The sequence below is a fragment of the Chenopodium quinoa genome, unplaced genomic scaffold, assembly GCF_001683475.1.
Source record: "Chenopodium quinoa cultivar QQ74 unplaced genomic scaffold, ASM168347v1, whole genome shotgun sequence".
Lineage (NCBI taxonomy): Eukaryota > Viridiplantae > Streptophyta > Magnoliopsida > Caryophyllales > Amaranthaceae > Chenopodium > Chenopodium quinoa.
In genome coordinates this window covers 6,868-33,234 of record NW_018744958.1, presented here as the reverse complement: position 1 = coordinate 33,234, position 26,367 = coordinate 6,868, and the positions used below count along the sequence as shown (strand labels likewise).

General features: G+C 36.7%; 5 protein-coding genes and 1 long non-coding RNA gene across 7 annotated transcripts; 1 reads left to right on the top strand and 5 right to left on the bottom strand.

Moving 5' to 3' along the window:
- Nucleotides 1-1,463: 1,463 nt before the first annotated feature.
- On the bottom strand, nt 1,464-4,466 carry LOC110706444 (the record flags this gene model as incomplete). The annotated part of the gene is made up of 3 exons (XM_021884367.1): nt 1,464-1,534; nt 3,327-3,615; nt 4,266-4,466. Coding segments are annotated over 3 exons (516 nt in total), but the record flags the coding sequence as incomplete, so codon positions are not given.
- Nucleotides 4,467-4,468: 2 nt separating this feature from the next.
- LOC110706443 lies at nt 4,469-6,799 on the bottom strand (the record flags this gene model as incomplete). The annotated part of the gene is made up of 2 exons (XM_021884366.1): nt 6,019-6,799; nt 4,469-4,837 (listed from the first exon to the last, which is right to left on the bottom strand). Coding segments are annotated over exons 1-2 (1,050 nt in total), but the record flags the coding sequence as incomplete, so codon positions are not given.
- A 597-nt stretch (nt 6,800-7,396) lies between these two features.
- On the bottom strand, nt 7,397-8,945 carry LOC110706449. The gene is made up of 3 exons (XM_021884372.1): nt 8,325-8,945; nt 7,776-8,060; nt 7,397-7,669 (listed from the first exon to the last, which is right to left on the bottom strand). Exons 1-3 carry the CDS (start codon nt 8,883-8,885, stop codon nt 7,397-7,399), a joined length of 1,119 nt encoding a protein of 372 aa, XP_021740064.1. The 5' UTR covers nt 8,886-8,945.
- Nucleotides 8,946-9,891: 946 nt separating this feature from the next.
- On the bottom strand, nt 9,892-13,398 carry LOC110706448 (unconventional myosin-XVIIIa-like). Of its 2 annotated transcripts, none has more exons than XM_021884369.1 (2): nt 12,483-13,398; nt 9,892-10,741 (listed from the first exon to the last, which is right to left on the bottom strand). In XM_021884369.1, the coding sequence occupies exons 1-2, from the start codon at nt 13,086-13,088 to the stop codon at nt 10,052-10,054; spliced, it is 1,296 nt and encodes a 431-aa protein (XP_021740061.1). In that variant the 5' UTR covers nt 13,089-13,398; the 3' UTR covers nt 9,892-10,051. The 2 variants fall into 2 exon arrangements, with proteins under 2 accessions (XP_021740061.1, XP_021740062.1); XM_021884370.1 differs by lacking the exon at nt 9,892-10,741 and adding an exon at nt 10,916-12,164 and having other exon boundaries at nt 12,483-13,371.
- A 270-nt stretch (nt 13,399-13,668) lies between these two features.
- LOC110706447 lies at nt 13,669-17,601 on the bottom strand. Its single transcript, XM_021884368.1, has 3 exons — nt 16,670-17,601; nt 14,804-14,899; nt 13,669-14,684 (listed from the first exon to the last, which is right to left on the bottom strand). Exons 1-3 carry the CDS (start codon nt 16,868-16,870, stop codon nt 13,938-13,940), a joined length of 1,044 nt encoding a protein of 347 aa, XP_021740060.1. The 5' UTR covers nt 16,871-17,601; the 3' UTR covers nt 13,669-13,937.
- Nucleotides 17,602-22,192: 4,591 nt separating this feature from the next.
- LOC110706446 lies at nt 22,193-25,341 on the top strand. Its single transcript, XR_002508342.1, has 4 exons — nt 22,193-22,562; nt 23,035-24,845; nt 24,979-25,042; nt 25,168-25,341. It is a non-coding gene; the product is annotated as an uncharacterized LOC110706446 (long non-coding RNA).
- Nucleotides 25,342-26,367: the final 1,026 nt, after the last annotated feature.

Here is a 26,367-nt window from a genome sequence, read left to right as displayed (position 1 = left end):
CAGCCACACAACCCACGCAAACCACCCGACCAGACCTCGACACCCACGACCACCACCAACCCCAACCCCACACCACGACCACCCACCTAAACCCACTCTTTCACTCTCCTCTTCGACACAACTCACGACCACCACCATAACCTAAAAATTAAAAAAAAATAAAAAATAAAAAATAAAAAAAACCAAAACAAAATATTAATTTCTACAACAAACAAAACCCAGATCTACAACCCTAACCCACCACGAAACCACCATCTAACCCAAACCACCAGATCCATATCGAATAAAATAAAATTAAAGAAAATTAAAATAAAAATTGAAAACATACCTTAAAAATCGAACAAATACCTTAAAAATCGGCAATGGCTTCGAATTTCACCTCAAATATGGCTAAATAGGCCAAATTCGACCATGAAAACTCTAGATCTATAGACTTGTCATGGGTGAATTTGACCTTAAAAACCTTAAAAACGATGTTGGCGGTGGGCGTGTTGTTGATGATGGCGGTGGACGATCAAGCGTTGTGAGAATAAAGAGGGGACTGAAAGAAGAGAAACATAGAAGAGGAGAAGATGAGGAGGAGATCGAAGAGAACAGAAAAAGGGAAAGAAGGAGAAAGAAGAGGAGAAGAGGAGGAGATCGAAGAGAACAGGGGGAAAGAGAAGAGGAGAGAGAAAGAGAAGGGGAAAGAGAAAAGGGGGAAAGAGAAGTGGAGAGAAAAAGAGAAGGGGCGGAAAGGGTTAGGGTTAGGTTTAGATTTTTTTGTTTTAATAAATATTCCGACGGAATTTCCTTCGGAAATTTCCGACGGAATATCTCGTCGGAAAGAACAAATATTCTGACGGATTTACGTGTCCATCGGAACCATTCCGTCAGAATTATGAAATTTACATTGTACACCAGGGTGTACCATGCTCATGGTGGACCTGAGCATGGTTTGTTAAAGTCGATTCAATATCTTATGTATTTGTTAAAGTCGAATCTCTATTGTAGATGTCGTATGACTTTTTATTAATGAATTTTTTTACTATTAAAAAAAAGGTGAATTTGGAATTAACTATACCAAGCTTTGCTTTATTAGTACTTCGTATTATACTAGTACAATTATACACTAGTATTAAGTGACAAACACCGGCTACAAAATTAAGTACAGTGATTATGGTAAAACATGATCATAGTTCGTTTATAATGCATGGTTTGAGGTACATTAACTAGTTTAGAATCCAAATTTGTGACGCACTTATCTCTCATGCATCAAAGGCAAAACATTCAATTATACATCGTACTTTGAAGTCACGACCATTGAGTTGAAGAAATGCAAAACAAGCTGCCTTCCAACGTAAATTCCATTAAGCTCCCAAGAACTTGATCTTGGTAGACCAAAAGGCTAGTTCCATTATATTTTGAGCTATGTACAAATAATCATCCTGTTCTTTAACCGCGGCTGCATACGCTGAACTCAGACACATATTGACAGGGTAAAGTTGATTACTGAATTGCCAGGCCACTCAACTCAAGTCGAAATCTGCTGAAGCTGAAAATTGAAACCAACATCAATGTCTTTAGTCCTTTGGTATATTTTTGAATTTTGATGCAATGTGATACATGAGTTAATTGCTTCATTTTAGACATGGAAGCCAAAATGGATTCATTATTTTTGTTAAGGTTAGCATTTTGGTTTAAGTCAAGTACAATAAAAGAGGAAAAGGAAGGAAGCACCTAGCGCGCCGACACTCCAGGACAGCCAAATTCCAGCAACACATTACAGAAAATTTTCAATCATACTTAATACCAATGGTATTTAATTAAGACGATAAGCAAATAAACAAAATGATAAACCAACCAGTTCTTCACAATTCTACAAGCTGAAAAAGAAATCAAACACAATTCAAAAGCAAGGTTTGATGAATGAAAGAGTTAAAACGAACAAGAAAAGCCACTGAAGTCGTGTTGCTGTAGAGCTAGGAAGGCACTCTCCCTACAACAGCACAAAGGCTGTGATTAAGACAATGAGCTGTAAAAAGGGGGGGGGGGTGGTTGTCGAGGAGGAGACTAAACCGGCACCTCTCACAGGAGGTTTTAGCCAGCACAACTCTGCAAGTCAATGCTTGAGAGTATGGGGGAGGTAAGGTATCCCCCTACTTCCAAGCATTTTGTAGTTAGTGGGACTCGAACTTCTGACCTCAAAGTCACAAGCTAAGTTCCCCACTAACTCCACCAAGCTTTGCTTGCTTGCTGAGTGAGGAGGAGTACTCAGAGTACTAGCAAATGCTCTGCATATAATTCGTACGAAATAATTTGACTCAAATTAGACGTAATGAGTAAACCACTATGTGTAACACCCCGACCCCAAATCAGGGTGGGGCCTATTGTCATGAAATGCGCATCTGGGACCAACAATTGTCCTTACAGACCAACACAAGTTCTTCCGGCGCATTTTGTCCTCACTTATGCGCACCCTGGGAAACTTCCTAAGAGGTCACCCATTCTAAGACTACTCCCAGCCAAGCATGCTTAACTGAGAAGTATCTTACCATATAAGGTTCCTTAAAAAAAAGATGCATCTTGTTAATATGAGTAGTATATTAAGTTCCTTTAAAGCGATCGTGAGGGGTATTACACTATGAATGTGTAGAGATGAAACTCAATGCTCTAATAAAAGATTGGAATCAAAATGCATTCGCGATTTTAAGTTTTATGATACACATTTGTCAGTTTATTTGTTTTAGTTTTATGATACACAATTGTCAGTTTGTTTGTTTGTGTTTTTTTTTTTTTTTTTTTCACGGTCAGCCAAAATATTCTATAGGAGAACTTGTACATGAAAGCTGGATAGGGGAAATATACTATGCACTGAAAACAATTAGCTTCAAGATGTACTTATCAGATCTCTCTGTAAGGCTATTTCATATAATGACATAAGGAATAATAATCTTGATCTTAAATGCAACCCCATTTTTCAAATATATATGTATGTCCGTTTTCTGTTCAATACTGCTCTCATACAATCCTGTTAATCATTTTATTCTCCAAAGTCTCAAATTTCTAATCACTCAGCACAACATTAAAGAAAATCTACGAGAAGCAAACTCTAAACATATTAATTGTGAGGTGATCCAAACGAGATCTTGGCAAAACATCAGTTAAACATGAAATTCACCAAGGACTATTGATTAGCTCTACCCTTTATCATTAGTAACTATAATCTACTTGCGGAATATCAACACATTGTCATATTCAAGCATAGAATTTTGCAAGAATAGTCATTAACAGGTAACAAATGCAAAACCTGATGAAAATGACATAGTATAAAACCATTAACTAACCTTTGGAAGATGATGGTACAACAAAAACGTGCAATTTCACATGATTAGGAGGAAGAGCCAGCCGCATTGGATAGAGCTTTCCATTCAAAGGACTACGCGAGCATAATGTAACCTCTGTTAACCCTGTCTCTTCCTCTAACATCTGAGTGAGCTCCTGAACTCCGTTCCCTTTAAATTCTACTGAACGTTCTCCCTCCACTTCATCAACAATGTTTCCATCATCATCCACAACATTATAATGTATAACACGGCCTTCATTTATCACACCGGAAGTACTAAATTCACCAGGCTGCAAATGGACGGAAAAAAGTCATAACATATGTAATTTCAACCAATATTGTATACAGTTTTACAAAAGCATGAAACAATTAGAAATGCACAATGAGTATAGAATTGATCACATCACACCTATTTTTGATAATGACTCCATTTCTACATTGTCCATTTTCAATTTGACTAGAGGTAAAGGTAATGATAGAATGCACTATTTTTTTCTTATTAATGTTTGCTTTTCAACAAAATGATGATTAAGACATGTAATTTAAAGAGAAATTCAATTAAGTATACACTACTCACTCTAATTCAAACCTAATCACTTAACTTATTTAATTTTTATCATTCCAAAACACCCACCACTTGTAATGGCAATGTATTTAGACTCGTTGCTTAATTTGTGGATGTCAACTAAGTTCTAAGATCGAATCTTCTACATCATTACCTTTGCGGCTCTCTCTACATCAATATATAAAATAAATAAATCAATTGGTGCCACCATGCCACATACCCTTATGTTACAAAAACAGACCTAATATCTCTAACATTTAACGGTAGATAAAAGAATCAAAAAATCGCCAATGTAAGCACCCCTAATAATAACTCGGATGCTAAAATTTGTTAAAAACACAATTCAGTGTTGAAACAAAAGAAAATTAGACTTACCCCAGAATAAGAAGTGACAAAAGTAGAAGCATCAAACTGAGACTCACACCTCTCCAACTTACTATCAACATCCTCAACTTCTTTCACCACTTCTTGCACAACATCATAAACCTCTAAAACCTCAATCTCCCACAATATCCAATCCTGTGTATGACTCCTACTAGGAACATCATGCGTTATCGAGTTTCGCCACGGCGGTAACCGCCATTGGCCCTTAAAAAATTACCGTACCTTGTCTTTAACTTAACCTGCATTCCATCTCTCATAGGCTCCCATTCGATAGACGAATCGAGCCGCCTTGGTAACGTTTGTTTTACCTTCTTACCCGTAACACCTAATAAAAACTCGTCGTCTGTTGCTGTTAAATATTTATTGTAACAGCCTTTGAATCTTACAAGATCAACACTTTCTACGGACTTTACGTACTCGACGGTCCATCGTGCGTACTTTGATCCCCCGTGACGGTCTTGGCAGACGGACTCGCCGTCGTCTTCGGCGATCAAGTACTTGTCGTTGTGGCTTCGTAGTCGGACTGTTTTTGCATTCTGGAATAGCTCCATTCCAGTACTACTCTGTTATTCCAACCAATAGTGAAAATGAATCAAAACATAATAACACCAAATTTATTGTTATAGGATTAATTGCATAAACAACCACAAATTTTATTCAATGATAGCTGATGATGGTGAAATGGGTTTTTTGTAATTTGTGATTTAAAATGCAAAATTTGATTCAATTGGGATTTTTTAAATTGACTTGAAATGGGTTTTTTTTTTTTTTTTTTTTTTTCAGGTTGAATAGAATTTTCTGGGAACTTGAGTTGAAATTTGGAGGTTTGATTATGGTTGTTGGATGTGAAAATATCATGTGATGTTTCAACGGTCAGAAGACTGCATAAACCTCGAATTATTCAACAGATATAGTCGTGCACAACAAATTTATCAGGTGAATTGGGATTTTTATATCTAATTTTATAGAATAGACTGCAAAATTCATCCTAGTTTGATTTTTTTTTTTTTTGATTGAAATGTGTGTATTTTTTTTGTTTTTGGATTGAATACAATTTCTGGGTTTTAAGTAGAAGAATTATTTGGGATGTGAGAACATGATCTGGTTTTTTTAACGGTCAAAAGAAAATTGGTTGGGTAGATTTTAGACAAAGGGGTTATTACTTTTTAGTGACAGTTAGAAGTGGATGTAACGATTGCTTTGCCGTAATTGAAAGGGAATTTCATATGCATTTGCTGGCAATTTCTGTTTTTTAGTTTTTTTTTTTTTTTTTCTTGGTTGACAACACGTTAACGCGTATTATTGTCAATTATTGGATCACCTAAACTGGAATTAGCCAGAAAAAAAAAAAAAAAAAAATCCGAAGCTGTGGTTTTAGTTAGGATTTGTTGTTCTGAATTTTCGAGTACGAGTATTAACGAGCTTTTTTACTTTCGAAATTTTTACTGTATCATGATCGAAAATCTCAACCTTTTGTTTAGATGTTATCTGGATGAAGTGTAATTTGATTCAGATTCAATTATATTCGTATCTTTTCAATTTTTTTTTTATTTTTTTTTGAGAACCCGTATCTTTTCATATGTTCTGGCTCTGTTTGGAATCATAGAATAATTAAAATTATCATGGAAAATTATAAAATTAGTCATTGACTTTTGGGTCAGGTTATTGTTGAGCCTTTGATAGTAGAATGAACAAATAAAGATGAAAGATGGACAAAATATGTGGATTTGAAACAAAAGCGTACCTTGTAAGCACCCACAACAGAAGCAGAAGAGGTAGATGAGCCTGATGAAACTGATGACTGTCGTGAATGATCACTTTCGTCCTCAAAAGATGATACAGAACTGTTAAACTGAGTTGCATTTTCAGCCAGTGAATAAGAAGTCTTATAACATTCGATAGCCTTATTAGTATGGGATAATGTCTTGGAATTCCTTGGCCAATAACATCGATCAATATTACCAATTGCTGCATCATCATCTAGAATATCCACAACCCATTGAACCCAATCCTGTGTGGCTTTCCTCTCGGGTACATCCACTGTCACCGTGTTCCTCCAAGGTGGAGTCCCTGCGTTGGCCCTGAGGAACTTCCCCGTTATTGGGGCTTGTAGCTTGACATAAAAATCTTCACCTATGGGCTGCCATTGTACTGACAGATTGCTGTCAGTCTGCACGGTCTGCAGTGCCTTCTTTCCTGTCCAGCCCAACAGGAAGGGCTCCTCTGAGGCGGTCAGGAACTTGTCATAGCAGCTCCGGAGGCGGATAGTGTTGGGCTTGGCTTGGACTACCTCGACAATCCAACAAGCCTGCTTAGTGTTCCCGTGCTTGCTCTGCTTGACTGACTCACCGTCTGACCCTGCTACTAGGTACCTGTTGTGATGGCTTCTGAGCCTAATGAATTTTGTTTTGATGAAAAACTCCATAGCAACTTGGAGCTGAATGTTGATGGGCTTCTTTTATATTATGATTTGTTAATTAAGTGGTGGAGCAGTTACTAGAAAAACAAAAAAATGGAATGATTCTTGCTTACTTTCATTTGTTAAAAAATAAATGTCACTTGGAATAAAGTTGGCTCGTTGAGAAGCTTTGTACTCTTGATTAAGCAAACTGGTGGATTAGTCTTCTAGCCCTACCATTTCAAGACCGTGTGAACAAATATTGTTAAGATTAAGGACTATGAGCTCTAATTTATTAGGTCAACCACATCATTTAGAAAAGTCATGCATGGTATTGGTACTGGTAAATAGCATTAGCAATTTCCTATTATCAGAATTTGCCCAGTTGCTTACGATATTGTGTTGGCTATTTGTGCACTACGGTCTTTTTAACCGAATTATAAGTTAGCCATGTTTATTCGGTCTTATTGTCTGGTTTGTATGCTTCAATGTGAACATGATTGTATTGGTATTACAATGTAGAATTTAAAGACAAACTTGTATAGGAAAATATTATAGAATGAACAATGATGGAAAGTACTACTATCTTTGCTATCAATATGTACAACTGAAGGTATGACGTAGAAGTCGGAACAAAGAATGGTCTAATATCATCAGAAGCATGAAAACATTGGTCCCTAGTCCCTACTGCCTTCTGCACAGACGCGTAGGCCAAAATGAACCGTCAGTCAGCAAGAAACATTGTTTTAATCTTCACCCAATCTTCCTCAACTCTTTCCAGCATTCTGTTGGCCTCAGTTCTCCTCACTTGCCAAGCTCCTTCCTCGTTTTTCATCTCCTCGAGTTTCTGGCTTTTCTGTCCCATTCTCGATATCAGCTCTTCAGCATCAGCCAAATTGTCAGCTTGGGCTTTCTCCAAGTCCGTAATGATATTTTCAACTTCTTCAAGTTGCTTCACCAATTCCTCTTTTGCATTTCTTGCAGTTTGTAACTCGCCCTGAAGTGTCTCTAGCTCACGAGCTTGAGCAGCATCCTCTTAAGTTCAGCCATAATCTCCGATTTTCTAGTAGAGAAACTATTGTACTTGATCAAATTCTGGAGGCTGAAACATGTTCATTCTGCATCACCTTAAGTTGCCCTTGTAAATTGATTAGGTCACCAGGGATTCTGCCTTGGGATTTTGCATCAGCAATAAGCACCTTTACGACCTTTTCCAGCTTTTCTCCCCTTTGTGAAGTTAGGATGGTATGGAAATCCAGATCTTTTAGCTCTTTGAGGGTTTTCTTAGCCATTTCGACTTCTACTTGATGAATGTGTTCCGAGTTAGATTTAGCTGAAGTTGCTCCTGTGCCTTTGGTGTCATTAAGTTCATCTTCCAAGCCAGAATACTGTGTTTAGGAAAACGAACACATGATCAGTTTCATTTAAAACATGATTACATGATCAGTAGAGAAAAAATAGCTCAATTGAACCGCCCCTCATTTCGATAATGATATCACATTTGGTTACTCTATCAGATTATAGAGGGAAAACTAGTTAGATAATACTGGGAATTAAGAAATTTACAGAAATAATCATGTGTTTCTGATCCTGACTGTTTATGAAAACTGTGTATTTCATTGAAACAGAAGAAGAGAAGAAGAATAGCTCACCATAGATTTATGATCTCCTATATCACTCGACACGGAAGAAACATTGCTTTCCCTATTGTCCTCCATTAATTCAGTAGAACCATCATCAGCCACTCCCGAAAACTGATAATCGATCTCAACAATATCGACAATCCACAGGATCATGTTATCAGTGACAGCCCAATTTCCGGGTTCATCATGGGTTACAGAATTCCTCCAGGGAGGTACCCTTGGGTTAGCCCTTAGATAACTCCCTTTATGGCTTTTCAGTTTGATATAAGGCCCTTCTTTGATTGGCTCCCACTCTATAATGGGACCGTGGCTGATTGTCTGTAAAACCTTTTTTCCTGTCATTCCTAGCAGAAACGGGTCGTCAGACGCGGTTAAGTACCTGTAGCTCCAGCCGCTTCTGATGCGGATCACATTTTTCTTCCCTTCAACAAGCTCATAAACCCAACGGGCTTTGCTCGAGGACTTATCACGGCTTTGTCTGACTTGTTCCTCGTCTTCATCGGCTACCAAGTACTTGCTGTGGTGGCTGCATTTTAGCCGAAACACCTTTGCCCTCTGTAACAAATCCATTTTTCATGAAAGGTGTGTTCTATTGTTCATTATTTTGAGCTATGATTTGGAGAAGAGAGGAAGAAACATCAGGAAAGATTTGGTCAGACTGACTTTGTCAAATTGGACAATTTGTCAGCAAACATTACAACAATTATTAACGCGTGAATATATAATTTGTTCAGATTATGGAGTACCACACACGTTTTTGATGAATAAAAAAGGTATTTTTCTTTTCAAAGCCTTAGACTTTTTCTTCCCTTTTTATAGTTAAACAATCTTGGATTGATAATGGATCTTATTCCAAATAAGCAAGATTAAACATTTTATCTAATGTACGCGTTTAATTAGCTGTACAGGTTAATGATACAGTTGTAATAATTAAACATAATAATTGTAAGCTGACACGGTTAAACATTTAATTTCTATAAATACATAAAGTTACGTTAGGATCAACTGGATTATTCTCTGGCTTCAGATATGCAGATTAGAATTGGCAAGGATTGTAATGGAATGTTCAGTTCACCTTTAAAAAATAATACTTCCTCCGTTCTAGTAGTATTGCAACAACTAGACTTTTACACTATTCATCACGTTTGTTTGACTACATATTATGATTTATACGTAAAGTGAAATATAGTCATGTGTGGTCTTGTTAGATTCGTCTCGTGAAATACTTTCACAATATCAACTTTTTATAATTTTTACACTTATATAAGATATTTAGCATATAAAATGTGTTTTGGGATGCATAATTTCATCCTTGTTGCAATATTTGTGGAATAGAGGAAGTATTCAGTAAAAATAATTTCAGTTCAATAAAATTCATTTAAGTTCAGTAAAATTAATATAAGTTCAGTAAAAAAACAGTAACTCTGAAAAAGAATTATAATAGAAAACAAGTAAAAATAATTTCAGTTCAGCAAAATTAAGGTGAAGTGAACGGGGCTTTACAGTTTATTCTTGTCGAATTAAACTGTACTTAGCAAGCATATTAACTACAGCGTATGGAAGTTAAAAAAAAAAAAAAAAAAACCAGTGGGAATTATCTTTTGATTTTCATGTAGAAAATGAGAGAATGCAGATTGATATCAAAATGTATAGCATAATCAACTGTAATATTTCCAAACAGGTGCAAAATTGTCTATGAATATAGCTAGGCCGACTGGTGCAGAAGTTACATTTTATCAGACATCAGAAAACGAATTTTTAACCTTTCCCCAATCTTTCTCAACTCTTTCCAGCAATCTCTCAGCCTCGTTTTTCCTTACTCGCCATGATTTCTCCTTGCTTTCCATTTCCTTAAGCCCCTCGCTTTTCTGTTCTATTCTCGATATTAGCTCTTCAACTTCTACCATACTGTCAGACCGTGCTTTCTCAACTTTCTTGATGGCATTTTCAGTCTCCTCGAGTTGCTTCAACAACTCCTCTCTTTTGGCTCTTGCATCTACAATTGTGTTGTTGACATTGACCTCCAAATCCTGTAGCTCGCGAGCCTTAGCTGCATCCTTCTTTAGCTCATCCCTGATCTCTAATCTTTTTGTAGAAAATGTTGAATGCTCGACCAAAATTTGAGAGGCCAATTCATGGTCATTCTTCATAGACTTGAGTTGCTCTTGAATATTGACAAGTTTACTAGGGATTTTACCTCGGCCTATGGATTTTGCATCAGCAATGAGCACATCAACTGCCTTTTCAAGCTTCTTGTCCTGTCCCAAAGACAAGATGGTACAAAATTCTGCATTCTTCAATTGCTCAAAGGTTTGCTTAGCCCTCTTAACTTCCAATGTTTGGACATCTTCAAAGGCAGATTGGACAGAGTACTCGGACACAATGCTTGATTTTGCACCATTTATTGAGCTGACTCTGGCAGAATGCTGAGACCAACATAATCCCAAAAATATAGCAGTGTAAGACCTGTTAGTAGTCTCCAATTGAAAACACCACCCCGGAAACTTAAGATTCCATATTCAAGTAAAAACAATAATAAAGAGCTGATGAAGAAATCATGTTCATTGATGATCCCTCTAAGGCATGTTTGGATTGGGGAGATGTATTACTAGGGTAATAAAAGTCAAACTAAGTAAAATGAAGTGAAAATAGGGAAGGAGGAGATAGTGATGGTGTGATTGTAAGGAAAATTACGTAGTGATGGTGTGGTATGAGGTGAAGAAAGAGGAACTAATGCCCTCATTTTGAGGGTAATAGTTACACAAGGGGGAGGGTGGGTAACTATTACCCTCATTATGAGAGTAATAATTCCTCCATCTCTCTTTTTTCCTCATGGCACAATTACTTAATCTATTTGTAAACACCATGCGTTCTACAACAACACCTCTAATTAGAAGAGAAGGGAGGTAAAGCATAGGAAAGGATCTGGTCAAGTTGACTTTGTGGTCTTTGTCAACGAGCATCATAAGGTGCTTGTTACTGAGGGAAAAGGAAAATAGGGAAGAAACATTCAGTTTTGTTATTTCATAATTTCATTAGCTGCTACTGTGGGTGATTCTAATATGTAAGCTCAGAGCCTCTTAATGCTGTAATCTTAGAGAAATTTTTTCAAGAGTTATATGCTTACAATATATTCAAATTGTAATTAATTTAATCATTAAAGCAAGAAAGTGCCAAATGAATACTCTAAATTAATTAAACATCTTTAAACAAGCTCTTAATCTTAACCCATTCTTTCTCAACTCTTTCTAATTTTCTTTCAGCTTCAAGTTGCCTTGCTTGCCATGATTCCTCCTTTGCTTCCATCTCCTCTAGTCTCTCATTTTTCTTCGCTATTCGTGATCTGAGCACTTCCACAGCCTTGATGCTGCTTTCTGTTTCTTCTAATTCCATCAACAACTCCTCTTTGTTAGCTCTTGGATTTACATACTCGTCGCTGAACCATTTGTCAAGGGTGGCCTCTAACACACAAGCCTTGGCCACATCCTTATCAACCTCGGCCTTGATCTCCAATATTTTACTGTCAAATGTAGCATAATCAACTAAATCCTGAGTGGCTAAGTTATGGTCATTTTTCATCGTCTTAAGTTGCTCTTGTAGAGTTTCTTGCCGCGATGTTTTATTATCAGCAGAAAGTTTACTTATTGCCTTTTCTAGCTCTTTGTATAGTCCTAAAGATAAGATGCCATGATAATCCATGTCCGTCAGTTCTTTGAGAGATTGCTTAGCCATATGAATTTCTGATTTGAGAACGCGTCCTGTATCTGATGTTGTTCGTTCTGTTACAACATAAACTTTATCGTCTAGGCCATCTAACATAGACCTTAAGTTGCTGAAGGAGATCGAATGCTGAGTTTAGGAACATAACATAAACCCAAAACCCAAAAAAGGCCAAAAAAAAATATGAGTATTCTAAATTGGTATAAGCATTGATCCAAATCAGAAAACAAGAAAACACCAAGGGTCCAGCCCTAAGACATCAATGTGGTAAAATAAAATTCTGATAATATAAATTTTAGGCCTTTTTATGTTTTACTAGATCAGTTTTTATATAAGCTGGTAGCATTTTAGCTTCGTTAGATGTTTCTGATGATTTCAAAGAAATGAAAGGAAAATAGCAGAACAAAAATTATAGGAAGAAACAGAGTTTTTGGTCTTTGAACATACCTCTAATGAGGAAGCCGAATTCGTAGACGGGCCATCATCCTCAATTGACAAAGTAGAGCAGCTTGAAAAAGATTTATGATCCACTGCATTACTTAACCGAGAAGGAACAGCATTTCCCTTAAAGGATTTTGAATCACCATTAGTTGACTTATGATCGATTTCGACGATATCAACAATCCACAGGATCATGTTCTCAGAGGCTGTCCAATGACCAGGCAGATCATGAGTAATGGTGTTTCTCCAAGGAGGAAGTCCTTTGTTTGACCTTAAGAAAGTTCCGGTATGACTTCTGAGTTTGATGTAAGGCCCTTCTTTGATCGGCTCCCATTCGACTGTGGCACCGAGCCAAGGTCTCTGTGCAACTCGCTTTCCTGTCATTCCAAGCAGGAAAGGTTCTTCAGACGCGGCTAAGTATTTCCAGCTGTTGCAGCTCCTGATGCGGATGACATTAGTCTTTCCCTCAACAAGCTCGAATGACCAACGTGTGTATGTTGAGGAGCTGTCGCGGGTTTGCTTGACTGTATCTTCATCTTGATCGGCTATCAGGTACTTGCTCTGGTTGCTGGTTTTTAGCCGGAAGACCTTTGCTCTTTGGAAGAACTCCATTTTTTCAGAATGGTGCACAAGGGGTAAGGGAATAGGTCTTTTGTGTTGATCATGGCTTTTAGACTTAGTATAGAAGGAAAAAGGAGGAAATTTATGGGAAAGTTCTATACATGAAAACGACCGTGGTGCTTTGGTTGATCATATTGTCAAAATTGAGGACTATTTCTGATATAATTAATTATTCTAGATTATTTCTGTGCTGCATCAGATTGCAATGTTTTTGTGGAAAACCAAACTTTGTCAAAAGGTGAAACTTTTCAATTTTGCCATTGGATGCCGAGCAGCTTAGCTGGTTAAAGTCTAGATAGGTAGCACCCAAGACCTGAGATCAAATTCTATACACATCATCAACTATTGTGGTTACCTATGTGCCATAATAGAATTACAGTAGCTAACGAATGGTAACTACATACGGAGTAGTAGGTAGTACTAAACTACTTAACTTTTCTAGCATGGTAGGGTTGTCATAACCATCATGTACAAATAAATTTGTTTGAAGCAAGCATGATTATGACTTCTCTGATTGTACAGACTGAATTTTATAAGCCTTAATACAATATTAAAATTGTTGGATGTTGGCTAATTATGTAACTAATGCTGTATTTCATGAAGATAAAGATACTGATGGCATAATATCCTCCTAGGATCGTGCCACTAATGTAATGGCTGTATTCATCGCAATCATGATCTTTTTTTATAATATAGACAAATTGATGAGGTAGGAAATGTATGTTACTGACTATTTTTTATCTTAGTACAAAAAATTATAATACATGGTTTGACAAAATTGCATATGTAATGATATCACTTTAATCTTTCGCATAATTTGGCACCAAATGAAAGGCACAATCAAACATCTTGGAGCAAACTCTTCATTTTTTCCCATTCTACCTCTACACTCTCCAACTTATTTTCGGCTTCAACTTTCTTCGCTTGCCATGATTTCTCATTCCTTTCCATCTCCCTAAGGCTTTGACTCTTTTCCCCTATTCTTGAAATAAGTTCTTCAATATCCACCGCTTTATCAGCCTGAGTTTTTTCTGCAGCCTTGATTCGACTGTCAACTTCCTCGAGTTGCTTCAATATGCTTTCCCTCTTGGCTCTTGCTGTCGCAAGCATTTTGCTAAAGCCATCTTCTATGGTCTCCAACTCGTGAGCCTTAGCAGCATCTTTCTTGAGTTCGGCCTTGACCTCTAATCTCCTAGTGCAGAATCTTGTGTACTCATTCAATTCTTGGCAGGCTAATTCACGGTCATTTCTCATGGACTTGAGCTTATCTCGGAGGTTGGTGAGGTCCTTAAGGATGGTTTGATCGCGGTATGACACTTTTGCATCAGCAATAAGGATACTGATGGACTTATCCATTTTCATGTCTCTCCCAGAAGATAACACAGTTTCAAAATCCATGTTGTTCAACTCTTTAAGAGTTTGTTTTGCCATCTTAACTTCTAGTTGGTGAGGGTGGTGATTAGAGGGATATTCTACTGAAGTCTCTGAATCAGCATCTGTTTTTGTATCGTCTTCTTCTTCCGTGCCATCGAGTAAGTCTTGTAGGCCATCTAACATGGATTTGAGCTTGTTGAAAGAACCGGAATGCTGTACACAACACCAACAAAAAAAAATGACAGGATAAGTTGCTTGTTGAGTTATTTGAATTGAGACAGAGTAGTAGTAATGCTAGGTAAGACTACTAACAAGAAAAGTATTTTAAGTACCTTGGACTCATTGCGTATGTTTTGAACATGGGGCGAAACTCGGGTGGATGTATCTGATGCTGTAGGACTTGTCCTTGGACTTGGAGTTGCAGAAACCTGTTAGCATATGCAAAATTAAACTCAATAATCAGTGTTCAAAAACTTTAGGTTATTACATTAGCCGAAAAGGCAAAATTATGGTGGTTTATGACAGTGAATCAGTGGTACATTGATGCAGCCTTGCAGGGGAGTAAAGAAATGCTTAGTGGCTTGAGCCAGTTTCATCAATTAATAAGCTTTAGCGTTTATAATGACGTGTTCAGATTCCGTTATTGTTTGAGGGATAGTAATGACGGACCCTAAAAAATCGAGTCCTTCATTCATCAACTCAATCTAAGTTTATCTGCTAACGCTTAGAAGAAAAGGTCAATCTCCACCCCCAAGAACCTCGACTAAGAAATGAAACGCGTGTTGTTAAGGTCGCAAGGTAGAGCATCTACCACTAGATCAAGCTCTCGTGGTTATTTAATGGTCATTTGTATTAGCTGCCTTGAAAGATAAAACTCTTCCAACATCCAAAATAATGACATAAACAAGTTCAATCCGAAACTAGCTAGCAACTATTATGTCACATTATTATCCAAATTTGGTTTACATCATGTTCTTGTCGTACTTTAATTAGTAGCTTCCCACTTACCAACCACTATTTAGTACATGCACCTAAAGAAAACTTAATTTGACCAAGTCACCCATTTGTCAATTCATCAAAACATCCCATTAAGAATAATTCATCATGAGATATTTTCAATTGATAACAATTAGGAACAATAATAAGCTAGTGAGCCCCACATATATAAAATTAGTTGCTTTTATTTTATGTTTTGATCTATTTCTTATTGTAAGTTTGACAAGTTCTAATTTAATACTATGTAATCTAATTCCTTAATCAGCAAATTTATTTCGTGTTTGAATAGTGATCGTCTTGTAAAATAAATCAAAATAAAAAAAATAAAAAAAATAAAAAATTAGAGACGGGGGAGTAATAATTAGGTGTGAGTAAGATTAAAGACCATAATAACTAGAGCTTAATTAGTCCACTACATCTTATGCTTTGTTTATTTACACCTATCATTATTCTTAACTACCTTTCAGACCAAACGTACTAGTTTCTTCTTGCTAGAAAGACTCAATTTTCGGTCTTCTTACCTAATCTAATCTAAGTCTTGGAAGAAACAACATACTAAGTATTAAACACTTGTAAAACTTGGCACAATATAATGCAAACATATATATACTTCCTAATATATTTTGCTTTTATTTTCATTATATATTGAGAGAACTTATTCAATTATATAAGTTGATATATATTATAGCACGGATAGATTGAATATGTATATCATTATAGGCTCATAGTATGATAAAAATGTTACTCCGCCGTAAAAGTATACATGTATTAAAAGATTACGGGCTTGTATGGTTTTGTAGGGGGTCAATTTGGATTTTGAACAAAGAGCATGTAGAGTGAAAAAAATATATGCCCATAATTTAATGTTCCCAAAAGACCCAATTGAAAAGTGTTACAAAGTATAATAACAATAATCCCTTGATACTCTTCTTGTTCCATGCTAAAGATTATGCTTAGTATATTATGACATTTTCAGTATTGTTTTGTCTAAATTGATGATATACTATATTGTACAATAGAATAATGTCATAGGGCTAAACTAATTCTCTTTAATTATGTCACTCTCAAAATATACCTACAAAGTCAACATTGTAATATCTTATTTGTATGTAATTAACTTCACTAATTAGAGGTAATGCACACATGATTTTCCATTGAAAATAAAATTAATAATAAACAAATGATTTTTTGGACCCACTAACCTTAGAATTAGAACGAACAGATCTAGCAGACTTAGGTGTAGAACTTGCCACAGGAGATCCAACCTCATGACAGTCATTAGCCACTTCCTCCATTATTGTTGTTGAAGCATAAGAAGAATTCCTTGACAAAGAGCCATGATCCTCTACATTGCACCCTACGGAATCTTCAAGTACACCCTTTTTATCTTCAACCTCGTCCATTGATTTATAGTCAACCTCAACAACATCAACGGTCCAAAAAATCCAATCTTGAGTAGCACTTCTAGAAGGAACATCATGTGTTACGGAATTATTCCATGGAGGTACCCCTCCGTTACCTCTAAGGAAGTTTCCATTGCGAGTTCTTAGCTTCACAACGGAACCTTCCTTGATAGGCTCCCACTCGACGGTTGAGTCGAGTCGGAGCCTAGGAGATGATTGTAGTCCTCGGATGCGGTTAAGTATTTCCAACTATTACAATTTTTTAAACGTATTACATTTGGTTTTCCTTCGATTGGCTCTACCGTCCAACGCGCGTTCTTTGAGGAGCCGCTGCGGCTTTGCTTGACGGCCTCTTCGTCTTCGGAGGCCGTCAAGTACTTGTTGTGTTGGCTACGGAGACGAACCACTTTGGCTTTCTTGAAAAATTCCATTGTGTTTTTGGTTGTTTTACTTGGTGTTGTTGAAGGGGATGTGAGGGTAGAATTGAAAAATGGAAGGTTGGATTGATTATATGAACTAATTTTCCCCCCTATTTTTGAGGTGGGGCCCTTTAATTTGTGGGTTGGAAGGAACGAGGGAAAGAAGTGTTTATTGTCAAAGGGTAATTTAGTCAAAAGTACACTTACTCGGTTTTCTATGTTTTTTCTTCGTTATTAAGATCTTGAAATGAAACTAATTTTAGTCGACAAGAGAGAAGTTCCAAGTTGATATGCCATGCCTTACCTCCTAAGTATTTTTGGTTTTATCTTTAATAAAATTTGGGTGTTTTTGTCATATGATTAATTATGGTAACATATGATATTATGGTGTGTTATATTTGGTTAAAATTTATTTAACTACGGTACATTAGCTTGATCAAACTTGTCTAATTTACAAGCCTTTAGAATTAACGTATTTAAATGTACGTATTAGCCCTCAATAACCAAACTCATCATAAAGAATAAATATTTTTGAGAAGGTAAATTATAATTTCAATAACTTTTTGCACCTATAGGCTATAGCATTAGTGAGAAGAACAAACCGATTAGAAAGAAATTTTATAGCCTATAAAGCTATAATCAACTTAACAAAGCTTAACAGTACTAGAATAATAGATAATCACATACTATGTAGAACTTACACGGAATGTATAAACTAATAGGGCATATTAATTTTGAAACAATTCAAATAGGATGGCATGGTACGTAGGGCTGAGCAAAACTATTTGAAGATCCGAAAAATCCGATAATCCGATTCGTATCCAATCCAAAAATTATTGATATTTGATCCGAACTTGATTTCGGATCCGATATCCGATCCGGATTTTGGGATTTGTTAAACATCGCCCGCGTTTTTCTACATAAAGCCCACATTTTTTAAAAATGTTGACATTATTGCCCTTGTTTTAATTTTTACCGAAAATAAAATTTTTCACTCATAAAAAATGTGGAGCAGGACTGGATCGCCGAGTGAAACCGAAGAGCCCTCAACGTCGGGTAGATGCACCGGAGAGACGCCGTTGACGCCGGAAAAGGAGGTACGAAGCCATCTAAAACCACGAATTGGCGGCTGGCGTCCTGCCGGGACGCCGTGACCGTAGTGGTGGCGCCTAGCCAGGACGCCGCCACCGTAACTCTGGCGCCTGGCCAGGACGCCGCCACCGTGGCCGTGGCGTCTGGCCAAGACGCCGCCGCCACGGTGGCGGCGTCCTGGCCAGGCGCCACCGCCACGGTGGCGGCGTCCTGGCTAGACGCCACCGCCACGGTGGCGGCGTCCTGGCTAGGCGCCACCACTATTTTTTTTTTTTTTTTTAATTTAATTTAAAATTTGTTTATTTTTTTTTTTTTGTGTTACAATTTTTTTCTTTTTTTTTTGTTTTTTTTTTTGTTTTGTTTTTAATTGTTTTAATTTGTTTTTGTTTTTAATTTATTTATTTTTTATTTTTTTTGTACAATTTTTTTCGTTTTATGTTTTTTTTTTGTTTTTTTTTTTTTGGTTTATTTTTATTTATTTAATCTAAAGTTTTGTTTATGTTTTTTATTTTTGTGTTTTGTTTTTTTTTTTTTTTTGAATACTTTTTGTTTATTTCTTTGTTTGTTGTTTATAATTTATTATTGTTTTTTGCTTTTGTGCTAATGTTGTGTCAAATGTATTAATTTAATCTACTCTTATGTGATTATATTTATATGTTATTGTTGCAGGATTATGGTGGAGACGGAAATGATTATAGTGGGATTTTTGTACACGATGGTCTGTTCGAAGATGCTCAACAAGCGGTTGATTGGGCGAAACAGGTTGCAATTAGATCAGGTTTTTGTTTAGTAGTAGCAACTCATAAATCTCAACGGGATGGTAGAATGGATCGCATTTTGAGATGCGACCGTTATCGCAAAAGGGAGGAACGAGATTTCAGTCAAGCGATTCGGTTTGATACAAAGCGGAAAGGTTGTGGGTGTCAGTTCAGAGTAAAGGTTCGACAACAGCAAAGGGGTGACGGTTGGGAAGTGAAGAGTTACGGTAAATGGGGGTATCACAACCATGAGATGATCGCATATGAAGTGGGTCATCGACAGTTAAGTGGCCTAAGTCCTGCTGCGAAACTAATTGTAAAAGAAATGAGTGATGCTCAAGTGAAGCCTGCTAAAATATTAGCATCTGTGTTGGAGAAATTTCCTGAAGACCAGCCAAACCGAAGACACATCTACAACGTCAGACATAAATTGAGGTTTGAACGGTCAGAGGGAAGGAACCCTATACAGCAGCTTCTACACCAGGCATGTACGCCTCTACGATCTCACGATACTGAATCAGTCCCGTGTAGAGGGTCCTGGGTACCCTATTACTAGGGTTCTGGCCGAAAGGCATCCAGTTCACCTGCACATTTTTTAAAATTAGTAAGATTCATACAATAAACACATCAAACTATAAAAGTAGAAATAATTTAAACACTTTACCTCTAATGGGGACATCCTGTCAAGCAATAACCGTATCGATCGCAGGCGGTCAATGGACTTCTTCTCGACACGCGGACTCCACGCACAGGCACGTGGCTGGCCATCCCCAATAGGAACCGGGTCGCGGTGTGGTCGAAACGCCGGGAAATACTCGTATATCCACGTCTGTAACAACGTCATACATCCAGTGATACCTGCCGCATCAGCCCGGCTCGAGAATCCTAACTGGCGATACATGTACGCTAATGTAGCCGACCCCCAAGAAAACTGGCCTACTCTGTCGGGCTCACACGCGTCAACTATGTCGCGTGGCCTGAGCTTGTTTCCGCTCTTATCCGGAAACAAGGTACACCCGAGAAGAAGAAAAACATATGCAGCCAGCTGTGTGTCCTGCGTCCTACGTGAAGTGGGGTGCAAACATCGCTGCAAAACTGCTGCGATCTTAACACCGCCGTGATCCCACACACCAAGTGCCGCTGTGTACAGCGCAGCCCTATCCACCGCCAACAGCTCCGCCAATAAATCTGCCTGATCCGCATCTGTGACAACAGATGCTCGGTTTCCCTCTACGGGAATCCCAAGGATGGCCTCGACGTCATGCAACATGATCGTCATCTCACCGAACGGAAGGTGGAAAGAGTTCGTGTCCGGCTGCCATCGCTCAACGAAAGCCGTGATCAGCGTCGAGTCAATCCTCTCATGCATGGTGGCAGGAAGGTGGCTCACTCTAGTGGCCCTCAATCGGCCGACCATCTCGCTCTCCTCCGGCCAAGCCTCAGCCCAACTACACAAGAAGTTACAAGTCCTCTCCCGGGTTTGGCATTTCAAAATGCCGCTATCCAAAGCCCGCTCTTGGTCCTCCCAAATACGGGTAGCGATGTGTCCTAGAAAGCTAGGAATCACACTCCCGTCTATAGGTCCCCCAGCCACCTCGCCCCTCACCACCCAAGAATCATTAACGGCCCTCGACCGTTTTCTGCTAACCGCAGACACAGTGGACGCAGATGATGTGCCAGATCTACTAACAAATCTACCATCTCTACCCTTACGCACGTCTACCCTACGCGTCTCATACACATCATCAAGCCTCTGACTGAATGGACCGTAATCATCATATGGTCCACTCTGATCGTCCACATCCTCATCTGCATCCTCCTCCTCCTCCTCCTCATCACCATCATCATCTTCATCATCCTCAGAATAGTGCACCCGTTCTCTACGAGCCGAGGCCGAAATACCACGGGATCTAACGTGTCTGGGCCCCGAGCTCTCCATTGAGTTCATCGTACTTCTCATAATGTCCATACTCTTCCCAGCCCCAGAACGAAAATACGATGCCTAACACAAAATAACAAAACATGTAATATGCAATATAAACATGTAATATAAACATAAAAAAAGTAATTAAAATAAATAAATAAAACAATATACATATGATGGAAAATAAATTAAAAACATTACAAAATATTAACAACCTAAAAATAAAAAAATTAATAACCTAATAAATAAATAAATAAAAAATTGGAAAAAACAAAGAAAAAAAAAAAATTACCCAAAAAAAACAAATTGGAAAAAACAAAGTGAAAAATATAAAATTATAAAAACTTAAAAAAAGAAGAACATCAAAATTTTAAAAAAAATTTATAAAAAAAAAAAGGGAACATAAAATTTTTTTTCAGTAAAAAAACTAATTCAAAAAAAAAAAAAAACAAAAACAATAAACAAGAACATAAAATTAAAAATTAAAAAAAAAAAAAGAGGAACATAAAATTTAAAATTAAAAAAAAGAAAAACAAATTTAAAAAAAAATCAAAAAAAAATTAATTATTTTCGAAAATTAAATTTCAAATTTAAAACCAAAAAAAAAAAAAAAAAAAAAATAAAAAGGCGGCGGCGCCTAGGCCAGACGCCGTAACGGTGGCGGCGGCGTCTAGCCCAGACGCCACCACCACGGCGGCGGCGCCTAGGCCAGACGCCGGTGCCGTGGTTCTGGCGCCTGGGCCAGACGCCATCGCCACCGTCACGGCGTCTGGCCTAGGCGCCGCCTCCGTGGTGGTGGCGTCTGGCCTAGGCGCCTCCGCCGTGGTGGTGGCGTCTGGCCTAGGCGCCGCCACCGCCTCCGACCTTTTTTTTTTAATTTTTAAACACAAAATTAATAAAAAATACCTTCTCGCCGGAAAACCGCTGTCCACCCGCCGCCTGTGCCGCCACTTCCTTGCCGGGCCGCCTCGACATCGCTCGGAAAGTTTTTTAGAGAGAGAAAGTGGAAGTAGAGAATAGAGAGAAGAAATTGTGTTTTTTACTTTGAGGGCAAAAGTGACATTTCACTCTAATTTTGTGGGCTTTATGTGGAGATTCGCGGGCGATGTTTAGCAATTCAGCGGATTTTTCGGATATATCCAAATTTTGGATTTCGGATATCCGATATCCGAAAAATCACTTGTTTTTCCATTAGTATTTCTCGAATATTCTCTATGTTTCAGCCTTCTCAAAAAAAAAAAAAAAAAAAAAAAAAAAGGATTGGAGACTGAAACCCTTATTCCCTAAAAAGAAACCCATTTCCCACCACTCACGCCTCTCTCTCTCTCTCCTCTCTCCTCTCAAAGTCTCAAGGCTCTCATATCTCAGTCATCTCACTCCCAAATTGAGTGCGCTCCTCTCAAATCTCAGTCATCTCACTCCCAAATCGACTGCGATGACGGCGGCTTCTCCATTTCTTGGGTTCTTCCTCTCTCTTCCTCGTGGCTTCTTCCTCTTCAGTAAGTTTCTTCCTCTTTTTGCTCCCTTGTTCATTTTCTCCTCTTTTCGCTCCCTTAAGTCATTTGATGTTGATTTTTATTTTGATTTTGATTTCAATTTGTTAAATAAAGGCAAAATTTCATTTTCGCCTTCTATTGTTGATTTCAATTTGGTTTTTTTAAAGTATAAATTGTTGATTTCAATTCGTTTTGGTAAGTATAAATATAGGCTGATTTTTGTTCAACTACTGGTTCAATTAGCATGTGTTCATACTGTCAATATATTTGATTAGTAACTTAGTGTTCAATTACTACTATAGGCTGATTTGTGTTCAATTAGTGACTTAGTGGCGTTAGTGTTCAATTTTGTGGGTTGATATTTGATTGTTCACTATAATTAGTATGCTTTACTATTTAATTTTCGTGGGTGAATATTCTACAATTTGTGGGTATTTAAATTCTGAAGTGGTCAAATGTTAATGTTGTGTTGTAGATAATGGATGATCATGATATTACTGCTGAAAGTGCTGCCCCAACTAACCTGTCAAGTGAGGATCCCTTGGCTTCAAATGCTACTGCTGCCGAGCCTGTTGGAGATCAAAATCCACCACCAACAGTTTCAGCAAAAGACCTTCAACTGGGACTAGGGATGATGTAGGAGCTGAAAATAAAGGTAAGAAAAAAGTCTTGGCTTTGGGATCATTTTGAGTTGATAAAAAAAGGTGGGGATAAAATATCAAAATGTTTGTATTGTCATGTTGATGTTTGTGGTGACTCTAAAAGTGGTACAAGTATTATGAAAAATCATCTTTCTAGGTGTAAGGATTATCCCCCTAATATTGAGCAATCACAAAAGCTTCTTGCTTTTTCTAGTGAGCAAAGCCAACAAACTTTAGTAGATAGTATAGGTGATAATAAAAAAATGTGAAAAGAAAGGGAAATTAGAATTTTGGAAGTTTAGGCAGGAGGATGGTCGAAAAGCTTTTGCTAAAATGTTAATAATGGATAAATTGCCATTTAGGTTTTCTGAGTGTGAGGGTTTTCGCCTTTTTATGTTTGTTGTTCAACCAAATTTCATTATTCCCTCTCGTTTCACAGTTGCTAGAGATTGTTATCGTGTGTTAGGATGAAAAAAAATCTAAAAAGCTACTTTAGCAAGTGTTCTTCTCGTATTTGTCTCACTACCGATACATGGACCTCTTGTCAAAATTTGTCTTACATGTGTTTAACAGCCCATTTTATTGATCATAATTGGAACTTGCAGAAAAAAAAAATTAAATTTTTGTCCAATTAGTGGCCATTCAGGTGAGGCTATTGGTAAATCGATTGAAATGTGTTTGCTTGAGTAGGGTATCATCAAGGTAATGACCATTACCATAGACGACAATGCAAGTTCAAATCATGTAGGGGTTCAATGTTTGAGGAGGAAGTTGCAAAGATGGAAAGATGGGACTATTTTAGATGGTAAATTTGTGCATATGCGATGTGCAGCCCACCTTCTTAATTTGGAAGATGATTTGTGCATATACTAATGTGTATTTGCTTGAACTTGTGACAATTTGGAAGATGATTAAAAAAAAAAGTGTGAAAGTGTTGATAGTGGTGAGATGTTAATGGCCTATGGGATGAAGAAAAAGCATGAAAAATATTGGGAAAATGTGGATAACATTAACTTGATGTTGTATGTTGCTGTTCTGCTTGATCCTAGACGCAAAATGCATTATATGAAGTGGGCTATTAATGAAAAATATGACTCTGTTAAGGCTGCAAAATTGCACGATATGGTCATGACTACTTTGACTTTGTTGTATGAACATTATGCTTCTTTACAAAGTCATAATGTGCCAAATGTTTCTGAAAATATTGATTTGAGTTCAAGAGGCTTGGAAACTTGTTATGATTGTCATGATGTGGCTGATTATGAGCTTGAAAGGGATATTGGTGGACAAACGGTTTTTGATAAAAAAAAAAATAATAAAAAAAAATGGTGAGTTGGACAAGTACTTAATGGATGATAGAGAGCCTATCACGGGTAACAATTTTGATGCTTTGGGATGGTGGAAAAAAGGGGTGGAGAGATATCCTATTGTTGGTCTTATGGATAGGGATGTATTAGCCATTTCGTTTCTACGGTTGCATCCGAATCTGCGTTTAGCACAGGTGGGAGAGTACTTGATGTGTTTCGTAGTTCTCTTTCTTGACATATGGTTGAAGCTTTGATATGTGCACAACATTGGATGCGTAGTACACGTGGTCCACTAATGATTAAAGAAAGTATTGATGATATTCAACAAATTGAAGAGGGTAATACTTTTTTTAATATCTATTATTATTTATTAAACCTGGAATTTACAAAATGTTTCTGTTTTTTTTCTATTTTATTTTCTGCATTATTTGTATGTATTTATTATATAACTAACTATTTTTTTAAATGTAGAGTTGTCTTCTCTTGTTGATCCTCCCTTGGTTTTTGTCGTCCATGATTATTTTCAGAATTAGAGGTAATACTATTTTATTGGTTTGTATTTTTTTTAATGTTATAGGTTTTGAATTTTTTTTAATTGTGTTATATTTTCTGTATTTTATTGTTTATATTAATTGTATAATTTACTTTTTTTTATTGTAGAGTTTTCGACTTGCGTCTCTTCTTGATACGCAGTTTCGTCGTTGATGATAATTCTTAGTATTAGATTTAATGTTTATGTATTTTTAATATTTGGTGGTTTGTTTATTTGGACTTTAAACATTTCTTTGTTTTGTAATGTGACAATTAGTATGCAAGTTCTCTAAAATTTCTTTATATTGTAATATGTTTTAATTAGTTGGACTTCAGGTTTTTTTAGTCAATTTGTGAGTTTGTTCACAGGTTATTCAATCAGTCACTTTGGTTTGTTCAGGTTATTTGATTACTTAAGTTATTCAGGTTATTTAATTATTCAAATTTTTCAGGTTGTAATATGCCTCTAAAGACTAAAACAGCAAAATAACTAAAATATACATATGAATTTACCTTTTAAAAAAAAATAATTTTGCCTTTAAGAGCTTAATTTAGTATAAAATGATTAATATTAAATTATTAAAAAAAGAATCAAATACTGGATATCCGAAATATCCGATCCGAAAATTTCAAAAATCCGAATATCTGAAGCTTTTGAATCTGATATCGAATATCATATATCCTAATTTTCGGATGTGGATATCCGATCCAAAAGTGGATTTCGGATCGGATATCTGAGCCGCGCTCACCCCTATTGTTACGTACTAAATAAGTACAACTTTAATGTGGTTCATTTCTTTGCTTTTACATTTATACATTTAAATTAATTAATTACCTCGATATATATGTCATAATTCAGTGATAGTATAATTAGACAGTTTAATGACATTATCAAATCTATTAATAGGAAACATATTTTCCAATAAGCTTTCAAAGGTATACCATTAGATGATGTAATGGTATATATAATTTTCTAATGATACAACTAAATATACATATGGCATATCAAGTACTATACTCCACTATTATAAATACCATTATGAGATGTAATACTACCATTGAGACAACATATACTCTTACAGTATTATACTAGCTTAAGTACCGTACAATATACAGTTATTATTAAATTTTATAAAGGGTTGTTATTGAATTATATAAAGGATTGTTATTGAATTTTATAAAAAAATTTACACTCATAATATATACTAATTCAATAATAAATATAACTTGAATTTTATACCTTTAATGTCAAGATTATTGACACTTACACTTCATTTAAAAAAATAGATGGATTTTATTAAAAAAAATAATAAAATCTAAGGATAGTAT